General features: G+C 40.2%; 1 protein-coding gene and 1 long non-coding RNA gene across 2 annotated transcripts in view; one reads left to right on the forward strand and one right to left on the reverse strand.

The window, feature by feature from the left end:
* Window positions 1–27659, reverse strand: part of Aopep (aminopeptidase O (putative)) — a 309239-nt gene that overhangs the window by 266530 nt on the left and 15050 nt on the right. Inside the window, exon 2 of the mRNA XM_048800350.1 lies at window positions 5943–6878. Coding sequence (XP_048656307.1) covers window positions 5943–6739 — 797 coding nt within the window. The 5' untranslated portion in view covers window positions 6740–6878. The remainder of the gene's footprint in view (window positions 1–5942; window positions 6879–27659) is intronic.
* Window positions 1273–4498, forward strand: LOC125615878. The gene is made up of 3 exons (XR_007346477.1): window positions 1273–1673; window positions 3973–4098; window positions 4376–4498. It is a non-coding gene; the product is annotated as an uncharacterized LOC125615878 (long non-coding RNA).

Here is a 27659-nt window from a genome sequence, read left to right on the forward strand (position 1 = left end):
GGAAAAGATAAAGGGTACCTCACTCTGTAATCTGTTTACAAAGGGCTTTACACATCCCCCAGCAGAGGTCAATTTATGGATATGGAGACTACGTGTTGTTAATCCCAAACAGTGGGGTGTCCAAAAATGGGACCAAGTGTCTACACTCAGACCTAACCCAGAGAGTCTACGAATGACACTCATGCAGCGCACTATCCGTGCCAAGTCATGTGCCAGCAAGGATGGGGGGGGATCCTTTCATAGTGTAGATTGAAAACCCACATGCTGCCCAAGTTCTTCCCTTCCCAATTTTGAATTATGTCCCCTCTCGCAATCTAGTTCAGAACATTTTGTTCTAGAATTTTGTCCAGATTTCTTCTGCGTTCTCGTGAAGGCTCTTTCAGCCATTTTGTTGCCTGGGTAACTAAACTCTCCCATCAAGGGGTTAGTGACCCAGTTAGGCCCTAAGGAAGCACTGCTTCCAACATCTCCTCATCCTCACTATTTTTTTTTTTTTTTCCTATCCTACCCTTTACACTGCTGGAGTCCATTTCTGTTAAAAGTCAAAGTGTTTTCTTTCTGGCTTCCCCCTTGGTATCTAGAGCTACAGCTCTGAAACTGTAGATCCAGCCACCAGTCTTAAAAGCCACACCCACAAACACACCCATGTCTAAAGTAAGACTCAATTGCTTTTTGTTGGAATGTTTCCACAGATAGAGGGAGGCCCTAGGCACTGGCTTCTTGAAAAGGCAGTCTCTTTGTGATCCCAGCCTCCTCCTTCCCAGGCCTTTCCCTCCTTCTCAGCTACGGCTCACTCCTCCCTTCCCAACATGCCCAAACCAAGTGCCAGGGCTTAGAGTCTTTATAACCAAAAGCCTTTGATCTTTTACAGCCTGGTATCCTTCTGCATGTCTCACGTCATAGTGCAAATACTGAAAACAATTTAAAGTTAGGTAACTCTCTTTTAACAGAGATGAAAGCTTCATCCTGTGGATAAATCCTGGCGGAATTTGGGGCAACTGCCAGAGACAGAGGATAGGTAAACATGGGGTCTTCATAGAGTCACGCGATTATACATCCTATGTAGTGACTCCAGAGGAAAGATGGCTTCCATCATGCACACATTCAAAGGAGACCCACTGCATATGCAAGCTGATTCCCTGCTTCCCTGGCCCCTCACCCAGAGGGGAGGAAAATCAATGTGCATTTATAAACAGGCTGCGCAGTATCTGAATGTGTAATCATTGAAATAAATGCAGCTGTGTTTATTCAACATGCACAGCCTTGCACCTCGGCTCTGTTGCTAAAAGGCTTGTGGGAGAGATGTGCAGGCGCCAGCCTGGAATTCTCTGATGCTTCTAACATCATTATTTCCAGACCGAATAACTCCTTCTAGCACGCAAAGGAAAATGCTCTCTCACCAGGGCTCATCTCACATGCTCTGGGAAATCCACCCATGAAGGAGACCCCTGGGCAGCCCAGGTTCACTGCAGTTGGGAATAAGAACAGTGGAAATCATAAAGAAGAGGGAAACATGGTAAGATGGCTGGAGAGGCAGGTCCATGGCTTGCTGCCATTAAAGAACTTCTAACCTGAAAGAACCTGTACAGTAACAATTGCTTCAGCTTCTTGTTAAATGCCTGTGTTCACCAAGTGGCCAAAGGAAACCCAGCCACACTGACCGTGCCTCCAAGGTAAGCGATCCTAAGGACCTTGCTAGAAAGGAGCCTGTAGGGGATTCATTCGAAGCACATTATATTCTTTCTTTTCAGTTGACAGCTATGTGCATTTGTCTTTTTGCAGTCAGGAAAAAAGTTCAAAATAGTTGTTAAGTTCCACTACTTTCCATCGAGACACCCCTTTTCAGAGGCTGGTGATCACAGTTCAAGTACTGGGGACAGGCTGCTGGGAGAAGCAGCAGGGGGTGATGAGCCTGCAGGGTCCATGTGTGTTGTGGGGCTTGATGGGATCCTTCCAAAAGTGAGGCCTGGTCTCTAGGGCTTGGCCAGGAGCCACATACAAGTCAGTCAGAATCTTTTAAAAGCTTCCCAGGATTACGAAGTCTCAGGCCTTCTCCAGTCTTTTTCAATTTGTTCTATTTGTGCCCAATCTTTTTTACAACCCCATGTTCTCATTCAAACTAGGTTACAGTCTCCACTGGAGGTAAGTAAAAACGTCTTGCTTTTTTATGCCACAAAAACCAAGAAGCCAAAAATACTGGGATAGGACAAGTCAATTATGACACAATTTCTCTCTCCACCCCCCGACACCCACACCCTTTCCTTATTACCTTTCTACTTCATGGCACAAACACAAAAATCAGAATTCACCCATCATACTGACTCTACAGCAGGTCCACAGAGGACGCGACTTTGATATGGACAGGACTGGAGTGGCTCTAAGCCAGAACTCAACCACTTCTTTATGGAGGTGTTTAGGGTACAAGACAGGCAAGCTGCCTATAAAGGCAAAGACCGTATTTGTCACCTGGAAGCCCCTTCATCAGCAGGGATCCAGCTTTGCATCTAAGGTAGCTCTCATAGGATCATATACGCAGAAAACATTTGGAGATCCTTTCCTGGAACATTCGAGGAAAGTAGGCTCTGAGATGAAAAGTGACTTGTCTCAAGTCCTGAGCTACGCTCTCACCTCCCAGGTCTCCTCAGCGCCCTCCACTCCTGGTCATGCATGCCGCTGCCTGTTTTCATCATCTGCTGTTCGACTGCCCGTTTGATGTTGGGGCACTCTGTTTAGCTAAGACAGTCCCTTGCCATCTTTTCTCCTTAGGGCCTAGGATTCTGGGCTATGCAGCCATACATAGAGGACGTGGGAGAAGGAGGCCAAAACATGAGCCCTTTCAAACATTTTCAAGTTTGGAATTACTGACTCCTTCTTTGCAATTATATGATAATATCACAGAATTAACCTGTATTTCCACTTTAGTTCTCATGAATTTTGTATTGGTTTCTTGAAGCAAGAAAAAAAAAAAAAGGCACTAATTGTAGAAACGTTTCCTTTATTCCTGAAATCTCTTTGGAAGCCTCTTCTGCTCTTTCTTTTAATTCTAAAACTGTCCTTTACAGTGAGATACAAAATAATGAAGTTAATTCACAGTGTGTGGGGGAGGGGCATGTTTAACATCTGTTTTTGATGTCAAACTAAAAATACTCCAAAAGTGTACTGCTTTCTTGTTCCAATGGCTGAGCAATAAATATAACAAAGAAAAAAGTCGTATTTTGCCAACTTCATCCTGGCTGGCCTAGTCTAAATCAAGAATACCACGGTGCTTTAGAAAAGTTTAAATTTTAATATTACTTTTACTATATAATGTGCTCCCACAGTTAGTTTTCTTATCCTGCAAGGCAATTCAAATAATTGTACTTTTCCTAATAGATTTCCTAGATTGAGCCCAATTCCCTTCTATTTGACCCTCATTCACTGATGTCATCAGCTAAGCCCAGACCTACTAGACTATGAGGTGCTTCCCCAACCACCCTCAAGATCCTAAGGGGAAAGGGAGTGGGTTATGGAAAGAAGGCTTTGGTTTTAAATACCATTTTAGGGTTTGTAGTTGAGCTCAGTGGCAGAGTGCTTGCCTAGCATGTGTGAGGCACTGGGTTTGATTTTCAGCACCACATAAGAATAAATAAATAAAATAAAGGTATTAAATTTAAAATAATTAAAAATAAATACCATTTTATTCAGTGAAATGGGGAAAATGTAAGAAATGCAATGAAAATGAAGAAAACACATGAACTCAGTAATTTCCATTTTAAAAGTATTTTCTTGGGTGTATTTAGGAATTAGAATAAAAAAGATATTATGCCCTGTTCCTTTCTAGCTCTGCAAGAACACCTTTACATACTCCTAACCCTGTTCTTGCTTTCTTCACAATATTTTTAAAGGACACACAAGTCCACAGAGCACATAACAGTAAACACCTTTTCCAAGAAGTGTGTTGTAACAGTTTGTTATCCATGTTTCCTCTGCCAGTCACTCAAATGTCACCTACAGTCCAGGATCTGAGGACAGAGGCAAGAAGGGACCTTGAGGTTCAAGAGTTGGCACAACTGCAAAGTGGCTAGACCAAGACAGGCAGACGGAGTGCACTACTTCCAGGTACTTCATTTTAGAGCTAGAATAATAATGGGGAAGAAAAATTATTGAGAATTACTTAGAAGATAACTGCTCTTTTATAATTTTAAAATATTGATTCTTCTCCAGAGAACGCTGCACTTATTGATAAAAGTGGGAGGACAGATCTTACAAAGGGGGTCTCTGGAGAGAAAGATGGTGACTTTTCTAAATCTGAGGTTTTTTTTTTTTTTTAATAAACTTTGTTTTGGAACAGCGTTAGATGTTTTTTAAGATAATACCCAGTTTCTCCTGTCATTAGTATCTTAGTTGCCACAAGAGCGAACATGACTGGTGATTGGAGTGCATGCTGCTTTCAGACCTCCTCCGTCTTCCCTGTCTGCCCTTTGCCATCTCAGGACGCTCGAGCACTTCTGATCATCACTTCTCCTCAGGCTCCTCCCGACTGACAAGTTCTTAGACTTTGCTTGTTCAAGCTGCTCTTGATAGTGTTGAAGAATACGATCAGAAACCGAGTCAAATGTCCCTCAGTTGCAATTTCTCTAATGTTTTTCTCAAAAAGATCTGTGATTGTAAAAACTACAATTTCCTAGTTAAATATTCAAAGATGTATATACTTAAATCTTACTGAAAATCACAATTTTAATAATTTCAAACAAATCTGAACACCTATTTCTTTTCTTTCCCTCCTGGTCTCCAAAGAAATTCCAATAACTTATTCCATAAATCAATCACTATGATTGGTACTGATGTAAGTTTGTCTCAACTCTGCAATTTCCCAAAGGCTGTCTCAGACTAGCAGAACGAGACAGGAAGTGAACTCATTCTCAGAGGGCTAGGGACCAGAGCAGGAGGTAAGATTAGAGGCAAAGAATGGGATAATTATAGCTCAAAGTCAAAGTAATACTTAAAAAAAAAAAAATCTAAGAAGTATGAGAGGGCTGGGGGGAAGCTGAGGAGCGATGTAAACAATTGCAGGAGAGCCCTGCTCCCAAAACTGTAAAGAAGGCTCTCAAACTCAGCATCCCTCCTCCCAAGCTCTGAAATGATTGGCAGTACATTAGCAAAAAAAAAAAAAAATAGGTAAAATAATGAGGAATCTAAGCTTGATTTAGACATTCTTAATTCTAAAATTTAGAGGATGCTGGAGAAAGAGCCATAAGAAAAGAACAAATGGCTGCCTAAATGCCTCCCCTGGAAAAGGAAGCCGCATCAAGCCTTTCCCTGCACTAAAGAATAGGGAGCTTCCTTGTGCCAAATACCAGGAATGGCGCCAGAGAGGCAGCACCCTGCCTCAGCAGGACAGACTATTTCACTCCTCAGAAACAGATCTTTCAAGTTCTTTGGGGGCTCACATCAAAGGACAACTGACAGAGTCCAGGGAGGCACGGCTGCCCAAGGAGAGGTACAGTATGAAAGTCACAAAGCAGAGCTGGTTTTATTGGACAGCACTTTGCCCAGCTTTGCACCGACTCAATTTCACAGCCATCTATATTCTCTTAGGGGCACTGTGAAGGAATTTTGAAAAAATACTTGCTCGGAGACTCATTCCCATCGACTCCACTGAGAGTCACAGTGATCTCAACCAGGAGGTAGGCTCAGAGTCTCATCATTAAGCTTGCCTTTCAATCGCCTTACTCCAAAATGCCAGAGCTTAATAATCTTTTCATCCTGACTTATAGGAGGTAATCCTATTAAGATTCAGTTTACCTGAGAATTTACTTGTTTTTCTGTGTGTCTAGGATTTGTGGCTACCTGGGTAATGTCACAGAAGAAGTGAGAGCATCTCCACAGAACTGGTCCCTTGTCTGAGAGCACCCCTGAAGTGTGCAAGATTACTGCGACTGTGGAGTGCTCAGATAACCTACCTGCCACTCTGGTCTGAGGTCCAAGCAACTGACCGCCCCTCGGGTTTGGTCTTGTACCATATCCTGATGGCATGAGGGAAATCGGAAGCCGTCAAAGCCCCTGGCTTCCTGATCTGTAAGCTCCAAGTATCAGTGTCAAAGAACAGTTCCCCACAGCCAGGAGCCTGGCCACAGCGAGCATAATAATCCAGCTGCTCCCTCCAACGATCCGCAGGCAGAGTCACAAGTTCACCAACAACCTCATTCCTGAGCTCCTCAGAAATAACCGAGAGCTTGGAAGACCTTGTAAATTTTTCAATACCTGGCACAGCAGCAACATCCACCTCCTCGACCTTTAACACAGACAAATCACAACAGTCCAACACCAGCAAAAAACCCTCTCTCCCATGGTTCCTTGTGTCACAGCAGTACTCTGAGCTAGAGATACCAGAAGCCTGTTCCTGGTTGTCATGGTTACCATCTTTATCAAAAGTATCTTTTTCACCTTTATCACAGATTGCAAAATCATTATATCCCAATTTAGATGCTACGGTCCTTGCATTTGTTGCAGGAATATGGCAGGGCTCAGGTGCCCTAAATGTGCAGGCTTCACTTGACTCCAATTGGCAGGTTTCCTCGGTGGAACTAGTTTGTTTCTTGACTTGGTTTCCATCCTCAAAGAAAAGCACTATGGTGCCCTCAATGGTCTGACTTTCAAAGTTCACGTCTAAATCCAGCACATAGTGCTTCACAAGCATGTGGCTGGTGTTGGCCATAAGAGGCAGATCATCTCTGGAAGGGTCCAGCTTCGTGTCCATGGTGTAGTCTGCTGTTTGAAAGGTTGGTTAAAATCTCAGATGGGGCTTCCTCTCTTGCCTTAATCTTCCAGAATCATAAATGGCTGCTTCCTCAAAAGACACCTATGCCACAAGTTATGCTTCCACAACTTTCAGTCTCCTGGCAAAGAAGAAAAAGACAATAAGGTAAAATTCCAAATAAGATCCTAAACGCTTCTGCAAACCGCTGCTCCTGCGAGTTGACTACTATCCCTAACAATCCCCCAGCGTGGCAGGTACTCATGGCTAGAAGGCACACTAAGCTTTTTGACTGACATGAAAGAAGCTGCGCTATGGGTTTCTAAAAATATTTCAATTACCAATGGAATGAAATGGGCCTCCACAAAGCTGAAAGAATTGTGTTCCTCACTAAAAAAGTCCTTGTTTTGAAAAAGAGCAATTGTTATGCAAAATCATAACTGATCATCACTGTGCTTCTTGTTTTAGAAGATATTAAATGTATCATTTCTAATTTTGTGCATCAAAAGATAAGTGATTGTTTCTCTACTGTGATTCTAAGTAACAAGTGTGAATGAGGGCTAAATGGACTCATACATTTTATTCTTTGAGAGTAATAATTTAATACATACAATGTAACTCCAGGGATTAATGTACTTTTCACATTAGGACTGCTCTCATATCAGCACTTCCAGTAAATTACAGGAAAATGAGCCAATTTACCAAGAGTGCATTCTAAGTATTCCTTTGAGATTGTTCATGGAGATTTTTCAAATTTATAGTTAAATACTCAAGGTATATCATTACATCTTAATAGCTGAAAACCCATTAACATTCTGGATAATAGCCTTTTTGTGGCAAACAAAAGGTCTTCTCATTTGAAAAAAAAATAGTATGCAAATACCTATAAAAGGAAGGAGAGAAATTAAAACACAGAAACAGATGTTGCAATAAAGTGTACAAGTTCTTCATAAAAGTTCTGAATCAAAATGTATTCTTATTATATAATAGCAATGCAGCTGAAAGAGAAATTATTTGAAATTATTCAGTCCCTGATGTGCACCTAATTTCTTTTAGCGTAAGCTGTTCTTTTTTTATTCTTTTACCAAAAATGAAAATCAAATGGCAGGAGAAAAGAAAATTCTGACAGAGTAGATATATTTAAAACAATTTTTATATTTCTAAATATCAAGAGGCATTCTTCTGTGAACTACAAAACAACACTACTTGCATTGACCTTTCAAGCAAATTGCAGTGCTCCCCCTTCTGTTTTAACTCCTCCTCACTTCCCTTCTGACTTTATCTGCCTCTCTACTAAATCTTTTTATTTCCCTTCCTTCTAGAATCTCATTTCAGCAAACAACCCTATTGAATTTTTAGGTTTTACCTCTCACAAAGACATTTCCTCACTGAATCTCACTTAACTTTAAAAAATGGAGCCTCCCGTGGCCTGATATGATCTAACTGAAGCTACTTCTCCAGTTATGGGGATGACACTCCCTTTGTACCCTGTTCTCCAACCAAAGGGCCTGCTTAAGACTCCGATCCCTAAAGTAACTCCAGCCCTGCCAGACCTTGCCACTGAGAAGCACCTGAAGTGCTCCTGGATCCCATCTGCCAAATCCTGTTCTCCTTCCACACCCTGGTTCAAGTGCAACCGCCTCTCAGAATCCTTCATTGACCACACTGGCTCCTCTACCAAACTGCATGCGGTAATGATGTTAAACACAAAAGGAGTACAGAGAAGTCAGGGAAGTGAAGAACAGTTTGAGCCAGGTGCAGTGGCCCATGTCTGTAATCCCAGCGGCTCGAGAGGCTGAAGCAGGAGGATTGCAAGTTCAAAGCCACCCTCATCAACAGCAAGGCGTTAAGCAACTCAGTGAGACCTTGTCTCTAAATAAAATACAAAATTGAGCTGGGAATGTAGCTCAGTGGTCAAGTGCCCCTAAGTGCAACCCCCAAATCCCACCCGCACAAAAAAAGAACAGTTTGAAGTTTATTTATGGAAAAACTGGTACTTCTCTTAGTGCTAGAAGGGTCAACAGGCACAGGGGATAAGCTAGGGTATATTGTTTTCTGAATGAAAGTGACTGAATTGCCATTAATTAATAACAACCTCTGATAAAGCCATTGACTATATCCATGCAATGAGAAACAATGATGTTCAAACTTCATCCTGCTGGTGTTTGGAATTGCTAATATACAGCTGTTGACTAGTTTTTTTAAAAAAACATATATTTTTTTAAAAAGCCTGAAAATACACACACATAACCTTAATGGTTGTCTAAACTTATCACATTTGAAGAAAACTAGGTTAGCACTGATACCAATATAGATGTAATTATTCATTGTCTAACCCTAATAGATTCCTTCATTTATTTCTGAAAGTTTATATACTTTAAGAATAAAATATATTTTACAGAACAATGTCTGTTGCTTTTGTGCCTGGTGCAGAGAACAATGCTGTGACGCTCGCTGTCTTAAAGCCTATCCTTTCCAGGCTGTTATCAAACCCACTGTGTCCAAAACCTGTCATTATCCAGTGGCTAACCACTGCTGCCTCTAAAATAAGTGTGCTATGTGGTGTGGTTTCTGTTTTTGTTTTGTTTTGATTTATGAGAGAAAGAGTCTTGCTAAGTTGCCCAGGCTGACCCCAAACTCCTGGGCTCCAGTGATCCTCCTGTCTCAGTGTCTGCAGTAGCTAGGACTGCAGGCACACACCATCATGCCCAGCTCTGGAGTATATTTTAAACAATTCAGCCCTTGTTACCCTGACTGGCTATTCTTTGGTCCTCTTAGCAGATTCTTGGCTACATACTTCATTGTGGCCATTCTGAGTCTTTCCTTCTGCTCATTTTCCAGCTCCATGCTTGCTGACTGGTTCTCAGGTGATTATTTGATCTTTACTGAGATGATCTCTGAAACTTCATCATACCTCAAAGCATCTCCAGTTGTTCATAACTACTGCCTTCTCCTAATTTGGAGGGAACAGCATCCCTTCTGCATCAAGCCAATCCTGCCCTCTGAACCCAATTTTGGAGTCTTGAGAGAGCCAAATAAACAACACTCTTCCTTCCCACCAAATTCCAAACATACCAAGAAATAGTAAAGACATGGCAAAGGGAGACCAAAATATCACCATCACTATTGATAAAAGCTAAACTGGAGAACATGGCTTACTGCAAGACCCAAAGACACCAGGAAATTGCATCCCCTGTTCCCAGATGGTTTCAGACAATCTGGGTCAGGTCAGAGCTCCAAGGAGAGGAAAGATCACCGCCCCCCACTGCCCCAAGTAAGACTTAAGGGCTGAAATTGTACAGGAGAATAGCTCTCTGTGGAAAGGATTGCTACCTAAAAATCAAAGGGGAGGAGATGATCAGAACATGCCCAAGTTTATTAAATTAAGCCACCTTGTGAAATAAAGACACAAAACCAGGAGTGTCACTCTAATTGAACTCCCTCAACACGGAAGAAAATGACCGAAACAGGAAAGAACCATTCCCCCAACACCATCGCCTTCCACTTACTAAACTTACAAATTGACAACCTTGTTTTATTTGATTTTTTTTTTCTCTTGCTAACATTTTTCTCTCTCCACCATTCCATCCAATTCAAAGACCAACCGTTGTTTTTTTTTGTTTTGTTTTGTTTTGTTTGGGGGGGGTGGTTACTGGGGATTGAACTCCTACTTGCTAGGCAAGAAGAGTTCTACCATTGAACTACACCCCCAGCCTTCGGGTTACCATCTTTAAAAACAAAGGCTACATTTGGCACTGTAGCTTGCTTATTTATTCATCTATACATTTTGAGACAGTGAGGATCAAACTCAGGATCACACACTTGCTAGACAAGTGTTCTACCACTGAACTACATTTCCATCCCTCTGCTTTCCATTTTAACTAGTCTTTATATCATTAAACTTTGGAGCTGGACAAATTTTCAGGCTCACTCATGCAGCTCTCCTCTACAACTTAAAACAAAGAAGTCCAGAGAAGGAAAGCGCTGTGCCCAAGGTCACCCCATCTCTTTCTGTTTGTGAGGAATAGAACTTTTCCCTCTAGCTGATGCTCTTCCTTGGAATTTTCATCCTCTAGATTTCATGGTTATCTCTTCATATCATCTAAGTCGTAAATCAGATGTTACCTCTAAGATACTCTTGCATGTTCGCATTCTACCTTCTTTGTTTTCTTCAATTTGTGCAGACTAGTAATCAATTTTTCTCGTGAAGAATTCAACTTTGGTAGGAAAAGGAGGATTTTTTTAATCCAGCCCCAGAAGACTTGAAGAGCAGTCACTGCTGCCTGGTTTCCAACCTACATTATGGTTTGTATATTATGTGGCTTATTCACCTATTTCCTACTTGTCTGGGATTTCTGGAAACCTAAATCCCCTATCTCTGAAAGTACATAGCTCTCACTGGCGTCAATCAGGGTCACAGTCCCACATTTAGGGCAAAACTGAACTGACTGTGGTTGCAAACACATGTCTGTGGCCACCTTGAAAGGCCTCTCTCAGCAAATGGTAACCATATTTCTAAGCAGTCCGTTGACTTCAGCACTTTTGGCTATTATTGTGCTCCAATTTAAAATGCCAGCGTGTCTCACTGAAGCATTTTTCCATTCTCTGTCATAAGCTATAACATATAAAATCCCTCCCCCCTTTATCAAAACCAATGGTTAGTGTTCCAGTGGCTAACCACCACAGCCTCTAAAACAAGTGTGCTATGTGGTGTCTTTTAAAGGCTTACATGATTGTCTCAGCAACACCATTAAAATGCTTTGAAAGGATTAATGTACAGCAACATTTTTCTTAATGGGTTGGGGGAGGATCAAATAATAAACAGAGCTATGGCTCAGAAAAGAAACTACACTGCCACTTTCAAGCCCCCAAACTGAAGCAGCCTCTGTGAAAACATCCCAATCATTCTAAGAAACAATTTCCCTCGCTTCCAGCTTACGAAGCAACGCATGTCATCCTCCTGGCCCTTAACTCATCTGCCTCAATTCAGAGCTGCCCCACCCTTCAGCAATCCAGGAACTCCTTGGGCCCTCCCCCAATTCAATTTTGTGTTCACAACCCTGCTAAGCAGAGTACTCTGTACACAGTAGGTTCTCAATAAATAGCCATGAAATTGACATCTGAAGACATCTGTGACCTTAACATCTCTTATGTAACACGTCTGGCTGTGTCATTTCTACAGTCTGGTAGAAAGCTACTATTTAACAAACACCTTCCTCCAGATCACTCCTTTCTTCTTCTCAGGATACACCTATACCATTTTATTCCACGTCTTTTTTCTCCTAATCAACTTGGGGAAGAGAAATTTTTGCATATACGCTTATCCTATAGCATTGAACACACTTTGAGTAATTACTAAATATTTTATTCTACAGACTATTTATTTGATCGGAGGTGACAGCTTTCTCTATATCAAGTGTGTGCATTCTTTAGGACACATCAAATATCTTGGACATAACCAGTTTACTTGCTGAAATATACTGTTTCTGGGCACAGTTCCTCAGAAATTCACCTGCATATAGTCACAGGAACACAGCTCACTGCTGTGATCAAATAATTTCAGTAAAATAACTTCAGGATTAAAAGGAAATTTAGTCCAAATTTGTTGTTTTGGGTTTAGAAACATCACATTGACATTATTATGCAACTTAGTCAATAGTATTGAAATAAACCCATGTTGATGGATACAGACGTAGTTTGTTTAACTGCTGTTTAGTGTCCCATGTGAATATTCTACCATCTATCAATATTATTATTTACCTATTGATAAGGTATTTCTCTTAAAATTTTCATTATAACAAACAATGCTGCATTGAACATCCTTGTACACATCTCCCAGTTCACATATGCAACTTCTGTGGTTAAAAGATGTAAAAATTCCATTTTACCTGATATTAATGTTGTCACGCCTACTTTCTTTCAGGTTTTTTTTTTTTTTTTCCTGGTACATCTTTTCTATCCCTTTATTTTTAACCTTCTGGGTTGTTTTGCCTAGATTATCTTTTAAAGATAACATCTGGCTGGATTTTTTTTTTTAAGAGAGAGAGAAAGAGAGAATTTTAATATTTATTTTTTAGTTTTTCAGTGGGCACAACATCTTTATTTTATTTTTATGTGGTGCTGAGGATCAAACCCAGCACCCTGCGCATGCCAGGCGAGCGCGCTACCGCTTGAGCCACATCCCCAGCACTGGCTGGATTTTTAATATAAGTATCACATTTATTGACTGAAACTCATTTGTCTACATTTATCACAATTACAGTTATAATGACACTCATCTTAACCTTTTTTTTTGAGAAAGGGTCTCACTAAGTTGCTCAGGATGGCCTCAACCTTGCAATCCTCCTACCTCAGCATCCTGAGTAGCTGAGATCACAGGCATGGGCCACCATGTCTAGCTTATTTTGTGTTTTCTATTTACATGATTTTCTTTGCTTCTTTCTTAAGGTTTTCTTTTCTGATTTTTGTTGAAATTTTTACTGCACACCTGTTTTACCTTCTAGTGTTAGTTATAAAATCTATTTATTTTCTTTAACATACCTACTTAAAGTCAATCTCTAAAAGCCTTCCAAAAAAATATAAGCACCTTAGACTCATCAACAGTTTTTCTTCTTCCTTACTCCACACCAACTTCTATATTCCTGTAGCTAATGTCTTAGTATCACATTATTTTTAAGAAGCCCCATCCGGCATTTTTAAAAAGCCAATATTTTAAGCTGTGCACAGTGGTGCATGCCTATAATCCCAGTGGCTCAGGAGGCTGAGGCAGGATGATCTCGAGTTCAAAGCCAGCCTCAGCAAAAGCGAGGCACTAACTAACTCAGACCCTGTCTTTAAATAAAATGCAAAATAGGGCTGGGGATGTGGCTCAGTGGTCGAGTGCCCCTGAGTTCAATCCCCGGTACCCCCCCTCCAAAAAAAAAGCCAATATTTACAAGTGTAACTTATTTATATGTATTTACAAGTATGTTCATCAGCTTCCTTACAACTGGGTCACACGTCCACTCCTTCCTTCTGGGTCGGTGTTGTTCCAGTTGCTGCATAACAAATTAACTTGTGGCTTTAAACTGAAACCATTTTGTTCTATTCTGGCAACACTCTTCTATAGCTTGGGGATTCATCCATGTCACTCCCCGGTAATCAATGAGAAGACAGGCTTATCCAGAGACTCTGACAACCAGATTGGCTATACAAAGTCTCTCCAATATGGGGATCTCAGAATAGTTGGACATCTGATATAGAAGCTGGCATCCCCCAGAGGAAGCATCCCTAAACAACAGTTGAAAGCTGCATGGCCTCTTCTTGCCTGGCCTTGAAAGTCAATGTGGCTATCAATTTCACTACAATCTATCATGAGGCAATGAAGATTCAAGGAGAGGGGAAGAGACTCCCCTTTTGATGGGCAAGTGGTAAGTCACAGAGTAGAAAAGCATGGGAGATGGGAGATATTGCTATGGCCATGTTTGGAAAATACCATATGCCTCAATTTCCTCTTCACTTTAGCATTTCTTTCAGAAGCAGCAAGAGTGAATTCTTCCAACACTTGCATGTTTGCAATGCTTTCATTAAATTCTCACTATTAACTGATTACTTAACTAAGTGTAGAGTTATTTTTTACCTAGCACTTTGAATACATTACTGTACTGTATTTTGGTATCTCTTTTTGACCCCCAAGCTATGCATGTATGAGGTAGCCAAACAGCCCAATTAAACCCAATTAAACTGGGATTCTGATCACTTCCCACTATAGAGGAGGCACTACTAGAAGTCCAAATTCATTAAAGTTAATCACCTGCAAAACATTATGTCCCTACGAGGAACAGAACCCAGAGTTTCTACTAGTATGGATCACAATCCTAATATAAGGATAAAAGGAAACAAGAAAATATAAACCATACTCAGATAAAAAGCAATCAATGAAGACCAACTTGAGTTAAGTAAGCAAAGAAGGATTTTAAAGCAGTGATTACTATTATAAATTAAGGACATAAACGCTATGATAAAATGAACTAAAAGAAAACTTACAAGAGAAACAGAATTACTAAAAATAAAAAAGCAAAATAAATTCTCAATTGAAGAATAATATATATGAAATTTGGGCTGGGGATGTGGCTCAAGCAGTAGCGCGCTTGTCTGGCATGCGTGGGGCGCTGGGTTCGATCCTCAGCACCACATAAAAATAAAAATAAAGATGCTGTGTCCACTGAAAACTAAATAAATAAATAAATAAATATGAAATTTAAAAATTCACTGGTAGTTTTCAATAGTAGACTAGAGATCACAGAAGAAAGAGCAACTGAACTTGAAAATAGTTATACAGAAATTATCCAGTATGAAAACCAGAAAAAAAAAATGTTGAAAGGAATGAAGCACCCCAGGTATTTTTGGAACAAAATTAAAAAATTTAATGTGAATATAACTGGAGCCCAAAAAAGAACAGTTCAAAAAGAATGAGGTAGCAAAGTATACCAATAAAAAAAAAAAAAAAAAAAGGCAAGAAGCAGCAGTGAGCACAACCAGCACCAAGTCTTGATTTCTAAATACCATTTTCCAATAAAGGAACCAGGCCCCCTTGGAAAAATGGCCGACCATAGGACTAGGGCAGGGAAAATACAAGAAGAGCCTAGAGCATCACAGAGGCAAAGAGTGGGGAAGAACAGGGCACCTCGAAAGGCCACAGGCACCAGCCTGGAAAGCTGCTAATGGCTAGTTTGGCCTAAGCAAGCAAACAAATAATGGTAGTACTGGGTTAGAACCCAAAGAATAAGACACATGTCTATGAGTCTATTGTGATATAAACAAATGATCATATAGGAAATTGGAAGATATATCTTCTTATGGAAAAATTTCAAATTTCAAATAATATATGTAGATGTTACTTCTTCTAAGAGGTAGGGATTAATCTTCCTCCCCTTGAGTATTGGCTGGATTTAATGATTTGATCCCAACAAATAGGGAATAGAAAAAAATACTCATTTTATAGTTCAGAAATCTGGTACACACAAACTTAACCAAATTATCAAGCTTAATAGCACCAAAAATAAGTCATATTGCTATCATTACCCCAGATATGATGCAGTGGGAAAGGCACCTTGCCTCCATAATAGTCCCTAAATCAATGTAAACCTGAGAAAATATCAGACAAGTTCACACTGAAGGACATTCTGAAAAACATCTGCTCAGCACCCATCAACAATGTCAGGGCTGTGAATAGTAAGTGAAGTCTGAAAGACTTACAGAATGGAGATACGATGATAAAATGCAATATGGTATCCTAGATGGGATTCTAAAACAGGAAGAAAAAAAAAAAAGAGGAGGACATCAGTAGAAAAACTGTAGTTCATAGCATTGTACCATCATCACTTTTGTAGTTTAACAAGTACATCTTAATTACATAATATGTGAATCTTGGGGGAAGCCAGGCGATGAGTCTGTAGGAACTCCCTATACTAACTCTGCAACCTCTGAAAGTATCCCAGAAGATACAGATTATTTTTAAAATAGCTGAAATTCTCCAAATTTGGTAAGTTATAAGTTTGAAGACTCAAGAATGTGAGCAAGCTCAAGCAAGATAAATACAAAGGAAATCATATCTATGTACGCCATTATCAAACTGCTGAAAACCAAAGATAAAAAAAAATCTTAAAAGCAGCCACGATAAAATGACACAGTACATATGTGGAACAACAGCACATTTGAAAGTTGTCTTTCTGTCAGAGTGACATCTGGCTTCTCATCAGAAATGATGAAGGACCCAGAAAATTGTGGAATGATTTTCTTTTCAGTTCTGAATGAATGGGAGTGGAGGGCACATTTGCTTCGGATATATTACCCCTAAAATCTTACTTAATTATTAACTTTTTAGAAGATCCCTCATTTCGTACTTAGCAAAATGGCATTTTAGTAGATTCCTGATTTAATTATCCAAACTTCTGATGAGTGGACACTGAACTACTTGATTCAAAACTGAAATTCCCTCTTATTTATTATGTTTCTATTTCAAAACAAAACAAATATAATCTAAGACTAATCCACCCTCCAAAATATCCACCTCTTTCCTTCCTCAAAAACTCTCCTGAACACTGGTTTGGATAAACCGACATGACATGGAACTACTTTTTCCTCAAAGGCTGAGGCAGCTATTCAACTTCCCTGCCCCTCAGAATTTTTCTTTCAGCCTGTCTTCAGATCTCTTTAATTTGGTTCTCTGGCATCCAACAGTTAATAAATTTTCAAAGCTGAAGTCATTTCTAAATAGCAGAAACAGGCCACTCAAAGGATTGCTATTATCTCTGGTACAATTTTAATCTTTGAGTTTAGGATATGCCTTCAGTCATTTTATTTGGTTTCTAACATTACAACCTTAAGTTTTCCCTCTTTGTTCATTCCTTTTTATTTTATTTTACTTTGAGTAAAAATACAGTGTTAAAACAACATAAAGCTATATGTTTAAATTTGCAAGGACCAGGACATTCTGAATTTAAATCCCTCTAAAAACGTGATGTTGACTGGACCCCAGCCCCAGCCCCATAGGCTACAATAGGGTCTTTCATTGCAAAACTCGCACCCACACATCAATGTCATTTATCACTGAGCAAATAATGCAAGACAACATAATGAAGAGTGGATTTGGGTTTATTCCCTTAACTATAAATAAAAATTTGTAGCACTTTGCAGGATTACCACATGTGGAATGATACCAACTTAAATACCAATCTTTAAGCCAAACTCTAAGTAAGAGAAACCATGCTCTCTGGCCTCAGATTTTAAATAATCTTTCTTTAAATTTACTGCTTTCACGAAGCATACAATTTGTAATCATGTAATGAAAGACCCTATTGAGATATGTGTATGAAAAGAAGAAAAAAATGTGGGAATTATAAAAGTGCTTGTGATGAAGATCAACACAGTGAGGCCAAAGCAGTGTCTGACTCAAAGACCTTTTCCAGGATAAAGAAAGCAAATCCCTGTCAACTGCAGCTTGATTTACACATGATAACTAGACTAGGGTGGGGAGAGGTCTACCCTGAGAACACTGGAAATCACACCAGTATCAGCCTACTCCGAACTCTGTATAAGCATGATGTGACAGGACGGACTGCACCTACCTTGGTGTTAGCTTGTATGTTCTCTAGCGCTCCTGATCACAACTGAGCACACATGCCATTCCTCTTTCATGCTTAATGTGTTCATGCTCACATTATCAGCAGGCATGGGGATGCAAAGATCAGATTGGAAGTGATTTCTCTATTTCAAAGAAAAAGAATTTATTCTTCTGATTGCTACTTGCTTGCAAAGTAAAGCATGTTTCAGTTCCGTAAAGAGTGCCACTTAGACTAAATTACAACTGACTGTTCAGAAAAGGATTCCTGGGAGAACTCATTTCAGTTAAGTGAAATTTCGACTCCATTTTCAAAGAAGTTATACCCGACAGAAGCTGACCAATCAAGGGGCTGAACTTCAGGTCACGCACCTACTGAATTTCAATGCCTGATTCCTCCTTAGGAGATGTGTCTTAATCAACATTGATTGCTTCCTGGCACTATCAATTAAAAATTTCACATGAAATACCTATTTTTTTCCTCTTTCCACATTTTTTTCTAGTACCTTATAATCCTACATAATGATGGGATTTTTCATTATATATTTATGTATGCACACAATATAACAATATAATTTGGCCAATATCACTCCCCAACATTTTCCCCCTCCCTCTCCACCTCCCACCCTCTGGTCCCTTTCCTTGACTGATATCCCTTTGATTTGCATGAAATCCCTGACCTCCTCCTTTTTTTCCCTTCTTCCTCTTTATCTTCCCCATATGAGGCTGGCTCATTTTGCTTAACATAATGATCTCAAGTTCCACTCATTTTCCTGCAAATGACATATTCATTTTTCTTTATGGTGAATAAAACTCCACTGTGTATATATACCACATTTTCTTTACCCATTCATCTGTTAATGAACATCTATGCTGGAAATGCTTATGTTTTAAACTAAAAAATAATCCTTCTGCATTAAAATTGTTAAAAATATGTCCACAGAACACAACAAAGCAAATCTCGGCATAGCCTGTTACAGGTACATTTCCCCCATCAAGACTAACTTTGTAGATGATTCCTTTATCATTTCTTGTCATTTTATTCAATGCATATACAGCCAACTCCCCATCCATCATCCAGGGACAAAAAAACTTGATTTGTCAGTTGTTGTTGTTTGTTTGTTTGTTTTAGTGCATTGAGAGATGAGGAAGATGGTGGATTAGAGGCACTCAGCACTCCCCTGCTTCTGCACTAGATTAAACCACAGCAACAAGGTATGGCTGCATGGGGGAGGGATGTCATAGGTAAACTCTGGAGTACAATCATAGTCTGAGCAGGTAACAACCCAGAAATACTGGTTATTAGAAATAGGGGAACAAGCACCCAATGTTAAGAACTTTGGTAGCCTGCTGGAGAAGTACCCTTTACCCCAGGCTGTAGGTGAGCAAGTCCTAGCACCCTCAGCAAGTCCTGAATCCAGCACCAGGTAAATACAACGCAAGCAGACAGGAGGCTTGGCATCTGCAGTGGGTTGGCACTTCTCAGTGCTTCCCAGGATATTCAGATGGTGCCAAGAAGGGTCCCCTGGTCTGGGCTTACTGCTGGAGAGATTAAAAAGCCCCAGCACTTTACATCTCCAAGACCCAACAGATTCTTCTCTTCTCAGCAGACACCCACATGACAGACAGTTTGGGCCTAAGGAACTGGTTGTGACACAAAGCTGCTGAGAACTCTCTGGGTGGGACACCAGGTCGCCAGTCAAGGGAAGCGGAAGGTGCTGCCATGCAAAACTGGTAAGGTGAGGCGAGCTCTGGGAGCAGGAGGCCAACTGAGTATGGATTCTCTCCAAGGCGGCCCCCCACAGCACAGCGGCCAGGCGGGCTGGGGTCTCTCAGCTCCCCTCCAATGCAGAGGGCAGGACAGAGTCCTTCCTTCAGCTGCTCAGAGGCCTTCAGGTTACATGCCAGGCTTAGTAACTTGGCCCATGCACGACTGGAGGTCCAGGAGTGCAATCCGACCATCCACAGGCTCCAAGGGGCAGAGGGGCCAGCAGGGCCTCCTACTGTTGCCACATCCCGTCCACCCATGCACATGCAGAGGCCTCCAGGGGGCACAGCCCTGCCACCACCACTGCATGAAGCCCCTGCTGGTACGCGAGGTGGGTGGGCTCGGCCCGCCTGGCTGACAGGTTCCAAAATCTGAGGTCTGAAAGGCATCGCTCCCTTTCACATACCTGGGGCCCGGGGAATTGTTGACTGCTTTTGCTTGCTTTATTCTGTGTTGTTTATTTTGTTTTTCCTTGTTATTTTTTTCATACTTTCACCTAATTTTACATATTTTTTAATTCTTGATGTTTTTCTTCTTTCATCTTTATTTCCCTTTTTTTCTTTTCATTCTCTTCTTGCCTTCTCCCTTTTGAAATGTATCATTAATTTTACTTTCATTAACATTTAATTTTTAATCTATGTTCTTTGTTAATAGATTTCTTTTTTTAAATATTTATTTTTTAGTTATAGGTGGACACAATGTCTTCACTTTACTTTACGAGGTGCTAAGGATCGAACCCAGTGCCTCACACATGCTAGGCAGGTGCTCTACCTGTGAACCACAACCCCAGCCCTAGTTGTTGTTTTTAAAAGGTTTTTATTGTATGTCTATTTCTGATTTGCATTTTTTTTTCTGTTGAAGTACTGGGACTAACACGGAGGCATTCTACCACTAAGCTCCACACCCCTCCCTTTTCATTTCTTATTTTGAGGCAGGGACTCCCTGCTTCGCCTCCACCTTCCAGGAGCTGGGATGTCAACAGTGCGCCTGGTTCTGGCTGACTTTTAAGTTGCTGTGACTCATGGTTATTTCTAGGGATTGAGTAGTGCTAGGGATTGAGCCCAGTACTTTGACCAGGTTGGGTGGGGGGGCTTGCTGCTGAGCTACCCCCCACCCCAGCTCAGATGAGAGAACTTGTACCTTATTCCATCCACAACCTAGTCTTGTTCAAACTTCAGTAGATGCTGCAACTAAAAGAATAGGGGTAACAAAAGCCTCTAGCTGATGACCTGGCCCCAAGAAGGCGCAGACTAGGGCACTTGAAGACGTACACTGGATATTCACCCCGCTTAGCAAACACAGAGAGAAACGACATGACTGTCGAGATCACTCCACCCACAAGAGGCCTTAACTCAGGCTGCTTTCACACACTTTCACAAAACCTATGGCAGATAAGTCTGGAGGTTACCCAGTAGGCACACTTCATATACTCCACTGCCTACAGCACACCTAGATTAACTATCAGAGGGCCCTCACACTGGAAAAGATGGATGAACTGTTACATTCAGACAATAAAAAAGAAAAAAATAAGAAACCATGAACAGAACATACAAGATCTCAGAGATAACATTAAAAAACCAAACATTTGAATATGAGGATAAGAAGAGGGAGTCAAACTATAGACTAATGGCATAGAAAACCTATTCATTGAAAAATTTCCCTAATCTTAGGAATGATATGGACATCCAGGTACTGGAGGCATTTACATCCCAACTGCCAAAAGTACAAAACAAAGAAAGAATATGAAAAGCTGAAAGAGAGAAGTACCCAATCGCATATAAAGGTAAAGGTCATCAGAATAACAGCAGATTTTTCAGCATAAGCATTCAATACAAGGAGAGCATGGAATGACGCATGTCAAGACCTAAAAGAAAATAACTGCCAACCTAGATTACTATTATCCAGCAAAGAAGAAAAAAGATCTTCCAATATAAGAATAAAGTAAAAGTAAACCAGTAAACCAGCATTACAGAAGATACTCAAAGGAACTCTAAACCCAAGATAAACACAACCACTAGAGCACAGGAAAGAAGAAACCCCATTCGAAAAGTAGTGAAGCAAATGATAAGTAGGAAAGAAACAAACACAATCATTTTAGTACACCATCAAACGTCTATGATGAATGAGAGAAAACAAGCACAGAATATTCATAACCATTAAAAGAAAAACAACACAATGACAAAAACTAGTACATTTCTTTTGATAATAAACTCTGAATGCAAATTATCTGCATACTCCCAATTAAAATACGCAGACTAGCTGACTGGATTAATAAAGAAGACCCAATTGTTTGCCTCCTGCAGGAAACTCATCTCATTGGAAAAGACATACAGACTGAAAGTGAAATGAAGGACAGCGATATTCTAAACAAATGGAATCTAAAAGCAAGCAGGAATAGCTATACTAATATCTAACAAAATAAATTTCAGGCCAATATCAATCAGAAAAGACAAAGAGGTACATTTTGATAAATGGGACAATTCATCAAGAAGATATAACCATTATAAATATACATATATATGCAAAGAGCTTCAGAGCACTCACTTTCATAAAACAAACACTACAGGACATAAAGGAAATGATAAACCCCAATACATTAACAGTGAGTGATATCAATACCTCACTTTTGCCAACAAATTTATCTTCCTGACAAAAGATCAGCAAAGAATTATCAGAGTTAAATTACACTAAAGATCAAGTGGATTTAACATGAACAGCTATCTAAAGATAGTTAACAGTTAACAGAATACAATCTTTTCATTAATACAGGGAACTACCTTCAAAGCAATCCATATTTTAGGCCCTAATGCAAATATTAGCAAATACAAAAAAAAAAAAAAAAGCCTGAAATAATTTCTTGTGTTTTATTTCAGGCCATAATGGAATGATACCAGAAATCAACAGCAAGAGAAATCGCATAAATTACACAAACATGGAGATTGAACAATACACTTTTAAAAAAGCAGTGAGTCATTCAAGAAATTGGGGTAGGGGCAAAATTCATAGAATTAAATGAAAATGGAAGCATAAACTACCAGAACCTGTGTGACACAGTGATAGCAGTTTTAAGAAGAACATTTATAGCTATACTTCCCCATAGTAGAAAAACAGAGAAATCTCAAATAATCTATTGACACATCTCAAGACCAAGAACAAGCCTAACAAAACAGTAAAAGGAAAGAAATAATTTTTTAAAAATGTCAAATACAAAATATCAATAACAATACAAAATATCAATAACAATACAAAATATCAATGAAACAAAGAGCCAAATCTTTGAAAACCCTTAGCCAAACTAACCAAAAGAAAGACAGAAAAGATCCAAATAAATAAAATTAGAGATGAAAGGGAATATTAAATCAGATACCACTGTTCAGAGGATCATTAGGGAATTTTGAAAAATTATACACCAACGAATCGAAAAATCTAGGGAAAAAAATGGAGAAATTTCCAGACACACATGATGTACCAAAATTGAACCAACAGTATATTTCAAAAAAACTATATTGATCAATACCAAGTGATAAGACTGAAGCAACAACAAAACGTCTCCCAACAAAGTAAAGGCAAAATGACAAGGGCAGGTTCACAACTGCATTTTACCAAACATTTAAAGAAGAACTAATACTAATGCTTCTCAGACTATTCCATCAAATATAAAGAGAAATAACTGTTCCAATTCTACAAAGCCAACATTACCCTGTTACCAAAACCTGAAAAAGACATGACTACAAGAAAAACTATAGACCAATATTATTGATGAACACAGAAGCAAAAATCCCCAGTAAAACTGAACTCATTGTCATGTTAAAAAGATCATACACTACGAGCACCATTCCAGGGATGCAAAGCAGGTTCAACACACACAAGTCAATTAATGCAATATATCACATATATAGAATCAAGAACGTAAAAATCACATGATCATCTCAGTAGGCAGAAAAAGCCTTCAGAAAAATTCAACTTCCCTTCATGACTTAAAAAAAAAAAAAAATCCCTGAATAAGGTTACAGAGGATCATACATAATAAAGGCTACACCACAAATCCTAACATCATACTAAATGGGGAAAAACTGAAATTATTTCTTTAAAATCAAGAATGGGACAAGGATGCCTACTCTCACCACTCTTATTCAATATAATACTCAAAATTTTAGCCAGAAAAATCATGCAAGAAAAAAAAATAAAAGGGAAACAAATAGAAAAGGAAGAAGTCAAATCACCCATTTTCAGATGATATACCTCTGTACCTACAAAATCCTAAACATATTGAAAGGGTAATTTAGATGATGAAAGGGAATATTAGAACAGATATTAAAGATGAAAGAGAACTGATAAACAAATTCAGCAAAGTAGAAAGATATAACATTAACATAGAAAAATCAGTAGCTTTCCTATAGACCAATAATGAACTTGCTCAGAAAGAAATCAAGATAACAATCCTATTCATAATACCTTTAAAAAAACAAAAACAAAAATCTAGGACTAAACCTAACCATTGAAAGGAAAGACCTCTACAATAAAAATTATAAAACAATGATCAAAGAAATTGAAGGCAACATTAGAAGATGGAAAGACTCGGATGTTAACGGATTAGGAGAATCAACATTGCCAAAATGGCCAGCTAACACCAGCTGACACTGAATGCTTACTATGTACCAAGCACTCTGACTCATGAACTCACAGAGCCGTCACAATAACATCATGACATGGGCTCTACAACTATTAATGTTATTAAGCTTGTTTCACAGATGAAAAAACTAAAAAAAACTAGCCTGCTCAAGGTTACAGGGCCAGTAACTAACAAAGCCAGAAGTGAACCCCAAAGTCTGCCCCCAGAGGCTCCCTTCTTAACCGCTGCCCTCTGCTGCTTCCTGACATGCTCCCCTGTCCTTTCCCTGAACTTCCATTACCCTTGGCCAATCTTGCTGGCACATGATCTTATGTCCTGCATGGCTGGTCACTGCTAGAGGCATGCAGACCCTACCTACTAAACTAGACTTCAGGGGTGCTGGAAGCCCTCACTGAAAAAATGCTACCCATACAACCACTTCTGTAATAAGCACAGTTCTCTTGGAAAAGGCATGTATTAGTCACATATTTTATTTTCTGAAGCTTTGACATCTTGGGCACTGCTGATCCTGAAGAGACTGTCCCGTCCCAGGGCTAGCAAACAATTTGCCAAAAAACACACTTTTCATGTACAAACCAAACAATCCACAGTCCACACCCCCAGCCACCTCCCTGTCTAACTCTCACACACCAAACCAATGTTTCCTAGGCCCTAAATCACCCCAGAGCCAGGTGTCACATAAGTAGAAACTGCCCCTATTGCCCAGAGCCCTCCAGAATTATTGTAAGTAGCCAACCTTACAGTGCTTACCCTGCCTAGCCTGGCCTTTCTCACAGAAGCCACAAGAGCTGCTGCCTGCCTATGCTTTCCCTCCCTCTCCTGCCTCTGCCCAGCCCTGTGCTCCCTGTATGTGGCCTGTGTGGCAAGCCTGCCCCCTCTTCTTGGGAACTCTAAACAGTAAACCTCTTTCACAGGAGCTTGTCTGTGTTCACCGGCTCACCATACCTGATTAAAATGAATTCAAAGTGTACTTAAAGAAGAGCATCACCCTACCTAGAGGTCTCTGGCAACGCAAACCACACACTCAAAATGGGGAGGACTCTTGTGACTTTCTGATTCCATCAATCTCCACCAGTGGGACAAAGGACTTCCAGGAGGGCAGAGGCCAGCCCTGCTGAACAGAGTGCGTTTGGTGAGCCTGGTGCTCTTGCCTTCCAGTGACAACTTTAGTAGTTGCTATCTTAGCTGGGAATTGGACAGGACGAAGGAAACCTTCCAAATCTGCCTTCGTTAGCCTACTTTTACATCCTCCCGCAAGGCTCAACAGTGAAAGCTTAACCAGGAAAGAGTCTAAAGACAACCACTGGGACAACAAGGAAAGGCAGACGCTAAGAAAAATGCGGGGACTCTGCAGCCAGTCTTGGGGAAAACAGAATTCCAAGAGAAGGCTGGATGAGTAGAGAAAAAGAGGACGAGCCCAGCAAGGAAGAAGACATGAGGACGCAGACCTGGGGGAGAAGCAGTCTCGATAAGGAGTGGCTGCGGGTTCCTGACGCCCCTCCTAGACAGAGCTGACCAGCAGGAATGAATGGCTACCAGACACTTTTTGAATGGGTTCCTCAATCATATGAAACTAAATGCATACAATACTCAGAGGAATTCAGCTACAGTTCAGTTTGTCATCTCATCCATTTCAAGTATTTTCTTCTTGTTCTCTTCAACATCTCTCTCAGTGCTATAACTTTCTCCTTATAGCACAAGTGGTGCAAATTTTCCCTGACACCCTACTGTCCCAACAGAATATCTACACATTCAGTCATGCTCCTCTGAAAAAATCGTACACAACACCCACCACAAGGGCATCTCACATTTCAGAGGCTCGGGGAACAAAGCAGGAACAGGTTCAGATGATGGAGGGCCAAAGAATCCCATTCATTCAAAATTTCCAGAGATGTAAGGTTCTGAGAAGGTAACATGAATCTACAACCCTTCGGGAGACCAGGTAGACCGGTCCTTCCCCTTCAGGAGTTCAGTGAATTTGAAACTCCTTCTGCCTATTCAGAGACCTCTGGAAAGCCACTTGACCTTTATACACCAGTATTAACAAACCAGAACTGCATCTAACATCTAATATGAAACAGTCTAGGACACTGAGTATATCCTTGCACCTAACCCTTCTACCAATGACTCGGATACTCTAAGCTCCATTTTACAGATGAGTAAATTTGGGCCCAGAGAAGTTGAGATACCTGTCCAAGCACATACAGTCATCAGACAGGAGAGATTTGAATCCATGAAGTGTCGCTCCAGACCCAGGACTCTCACACCCCCTCTGCTGCCGAAAGCCCAATCCAAGACTAGATCAAAATCAGTCATTTAAAGTACAGAGAAGTAATTGGATCCCAAACCATAAGCCGAAGCAGACAGGGCACAACACTGACAGGTCAGAACTGCCCAGGTGCACACACTGACCTGACCCCACCAGCACCAGAGTCCCCCCACCACTCTCAAACAGCACCACTCTGCTGCTTATTAGCCAGGCAAGCTACACCACACTGCAGGTCCTACATTTTAGGAACTGACAAAACCTTACACATTACATCAAATGGATGGGATATTTTAATCCTGATCTAATAAAACTTAACTACATGAAATTACAAAATAGCAAATAGTACTTCACCTATTAAACTTATTGGTTAAATTAGAATCAGGCATTAATAATGACAGAACAATGTCATAATGCAACACTATATACATCCTAAATGGGCAAAATACAAACCAGAAGTCATTCTTAGCACCATACACTAGGCAATGGGGAATATAGAAGCACTAGGTGTAGAAGCATGGAAGCTACAAAACAAACCCTGCTGTAGGCCTCCTCAGAACCCAGCGAAGTAGGGACCTTGCTGACATGTGTTTCCCTGGAATTTCTCCCCACAACAACCTGGACAAGAATAAACTTCTGTATAGTCTGACCAGCTGAGAGGGCTGCTGTGACGTCTTGTCCCCCACAGCTGAACCACCTCAGTTCTCTTACCCCATTCTCTCATCACATGGTTTCTAAAGTCTTCAAAATCCAAGTCAAGTTCAGTCAAAATCCCCAGGGCACAGTGGTGGGCCCAGGTTTTGAGTACAAGGGTTGAAATAAAGTATGACAACAGCAGATGCCAAAGGAAGGTCCATTATTCCATGACGTGCTTTGTACACCAAGGCTGGGCCAAGAATAATAACTGCTGAACACTTTTGTAGCTATAATTCAATTAATGCAGCTTTTAAAAATAAAAAAGAACTGGCTTAACATTTAAAGATTTACCAGACCACCCAGTAATTTCTGTTATATCAGGATACAATTTAACAAAACATTTAAAACCCATTAGAAAAACTAATTTATCATTGTCTATAAATATTCACACTGCAAACAGGACATAAATTAATAGAACTGGGTTACAGAGTTCAATAGGGCAAAAATAAAAGGATTGGG

This window comes from Marmota marmota, unplaced genomic scaffold (assembly GCF_001458135.2).
Source record: "Marmota marmota marmota unplaced genomic scaffold, marMar, whole genome shotgun sequence".
In the NCBI taxonomy this organism is placed as follows: domain Eukaryota; kingdom Metazoa; phylum Chordata; class Mammalia; order Rodentia; family Sciuridae; genus Marmota; species Marmota marmota.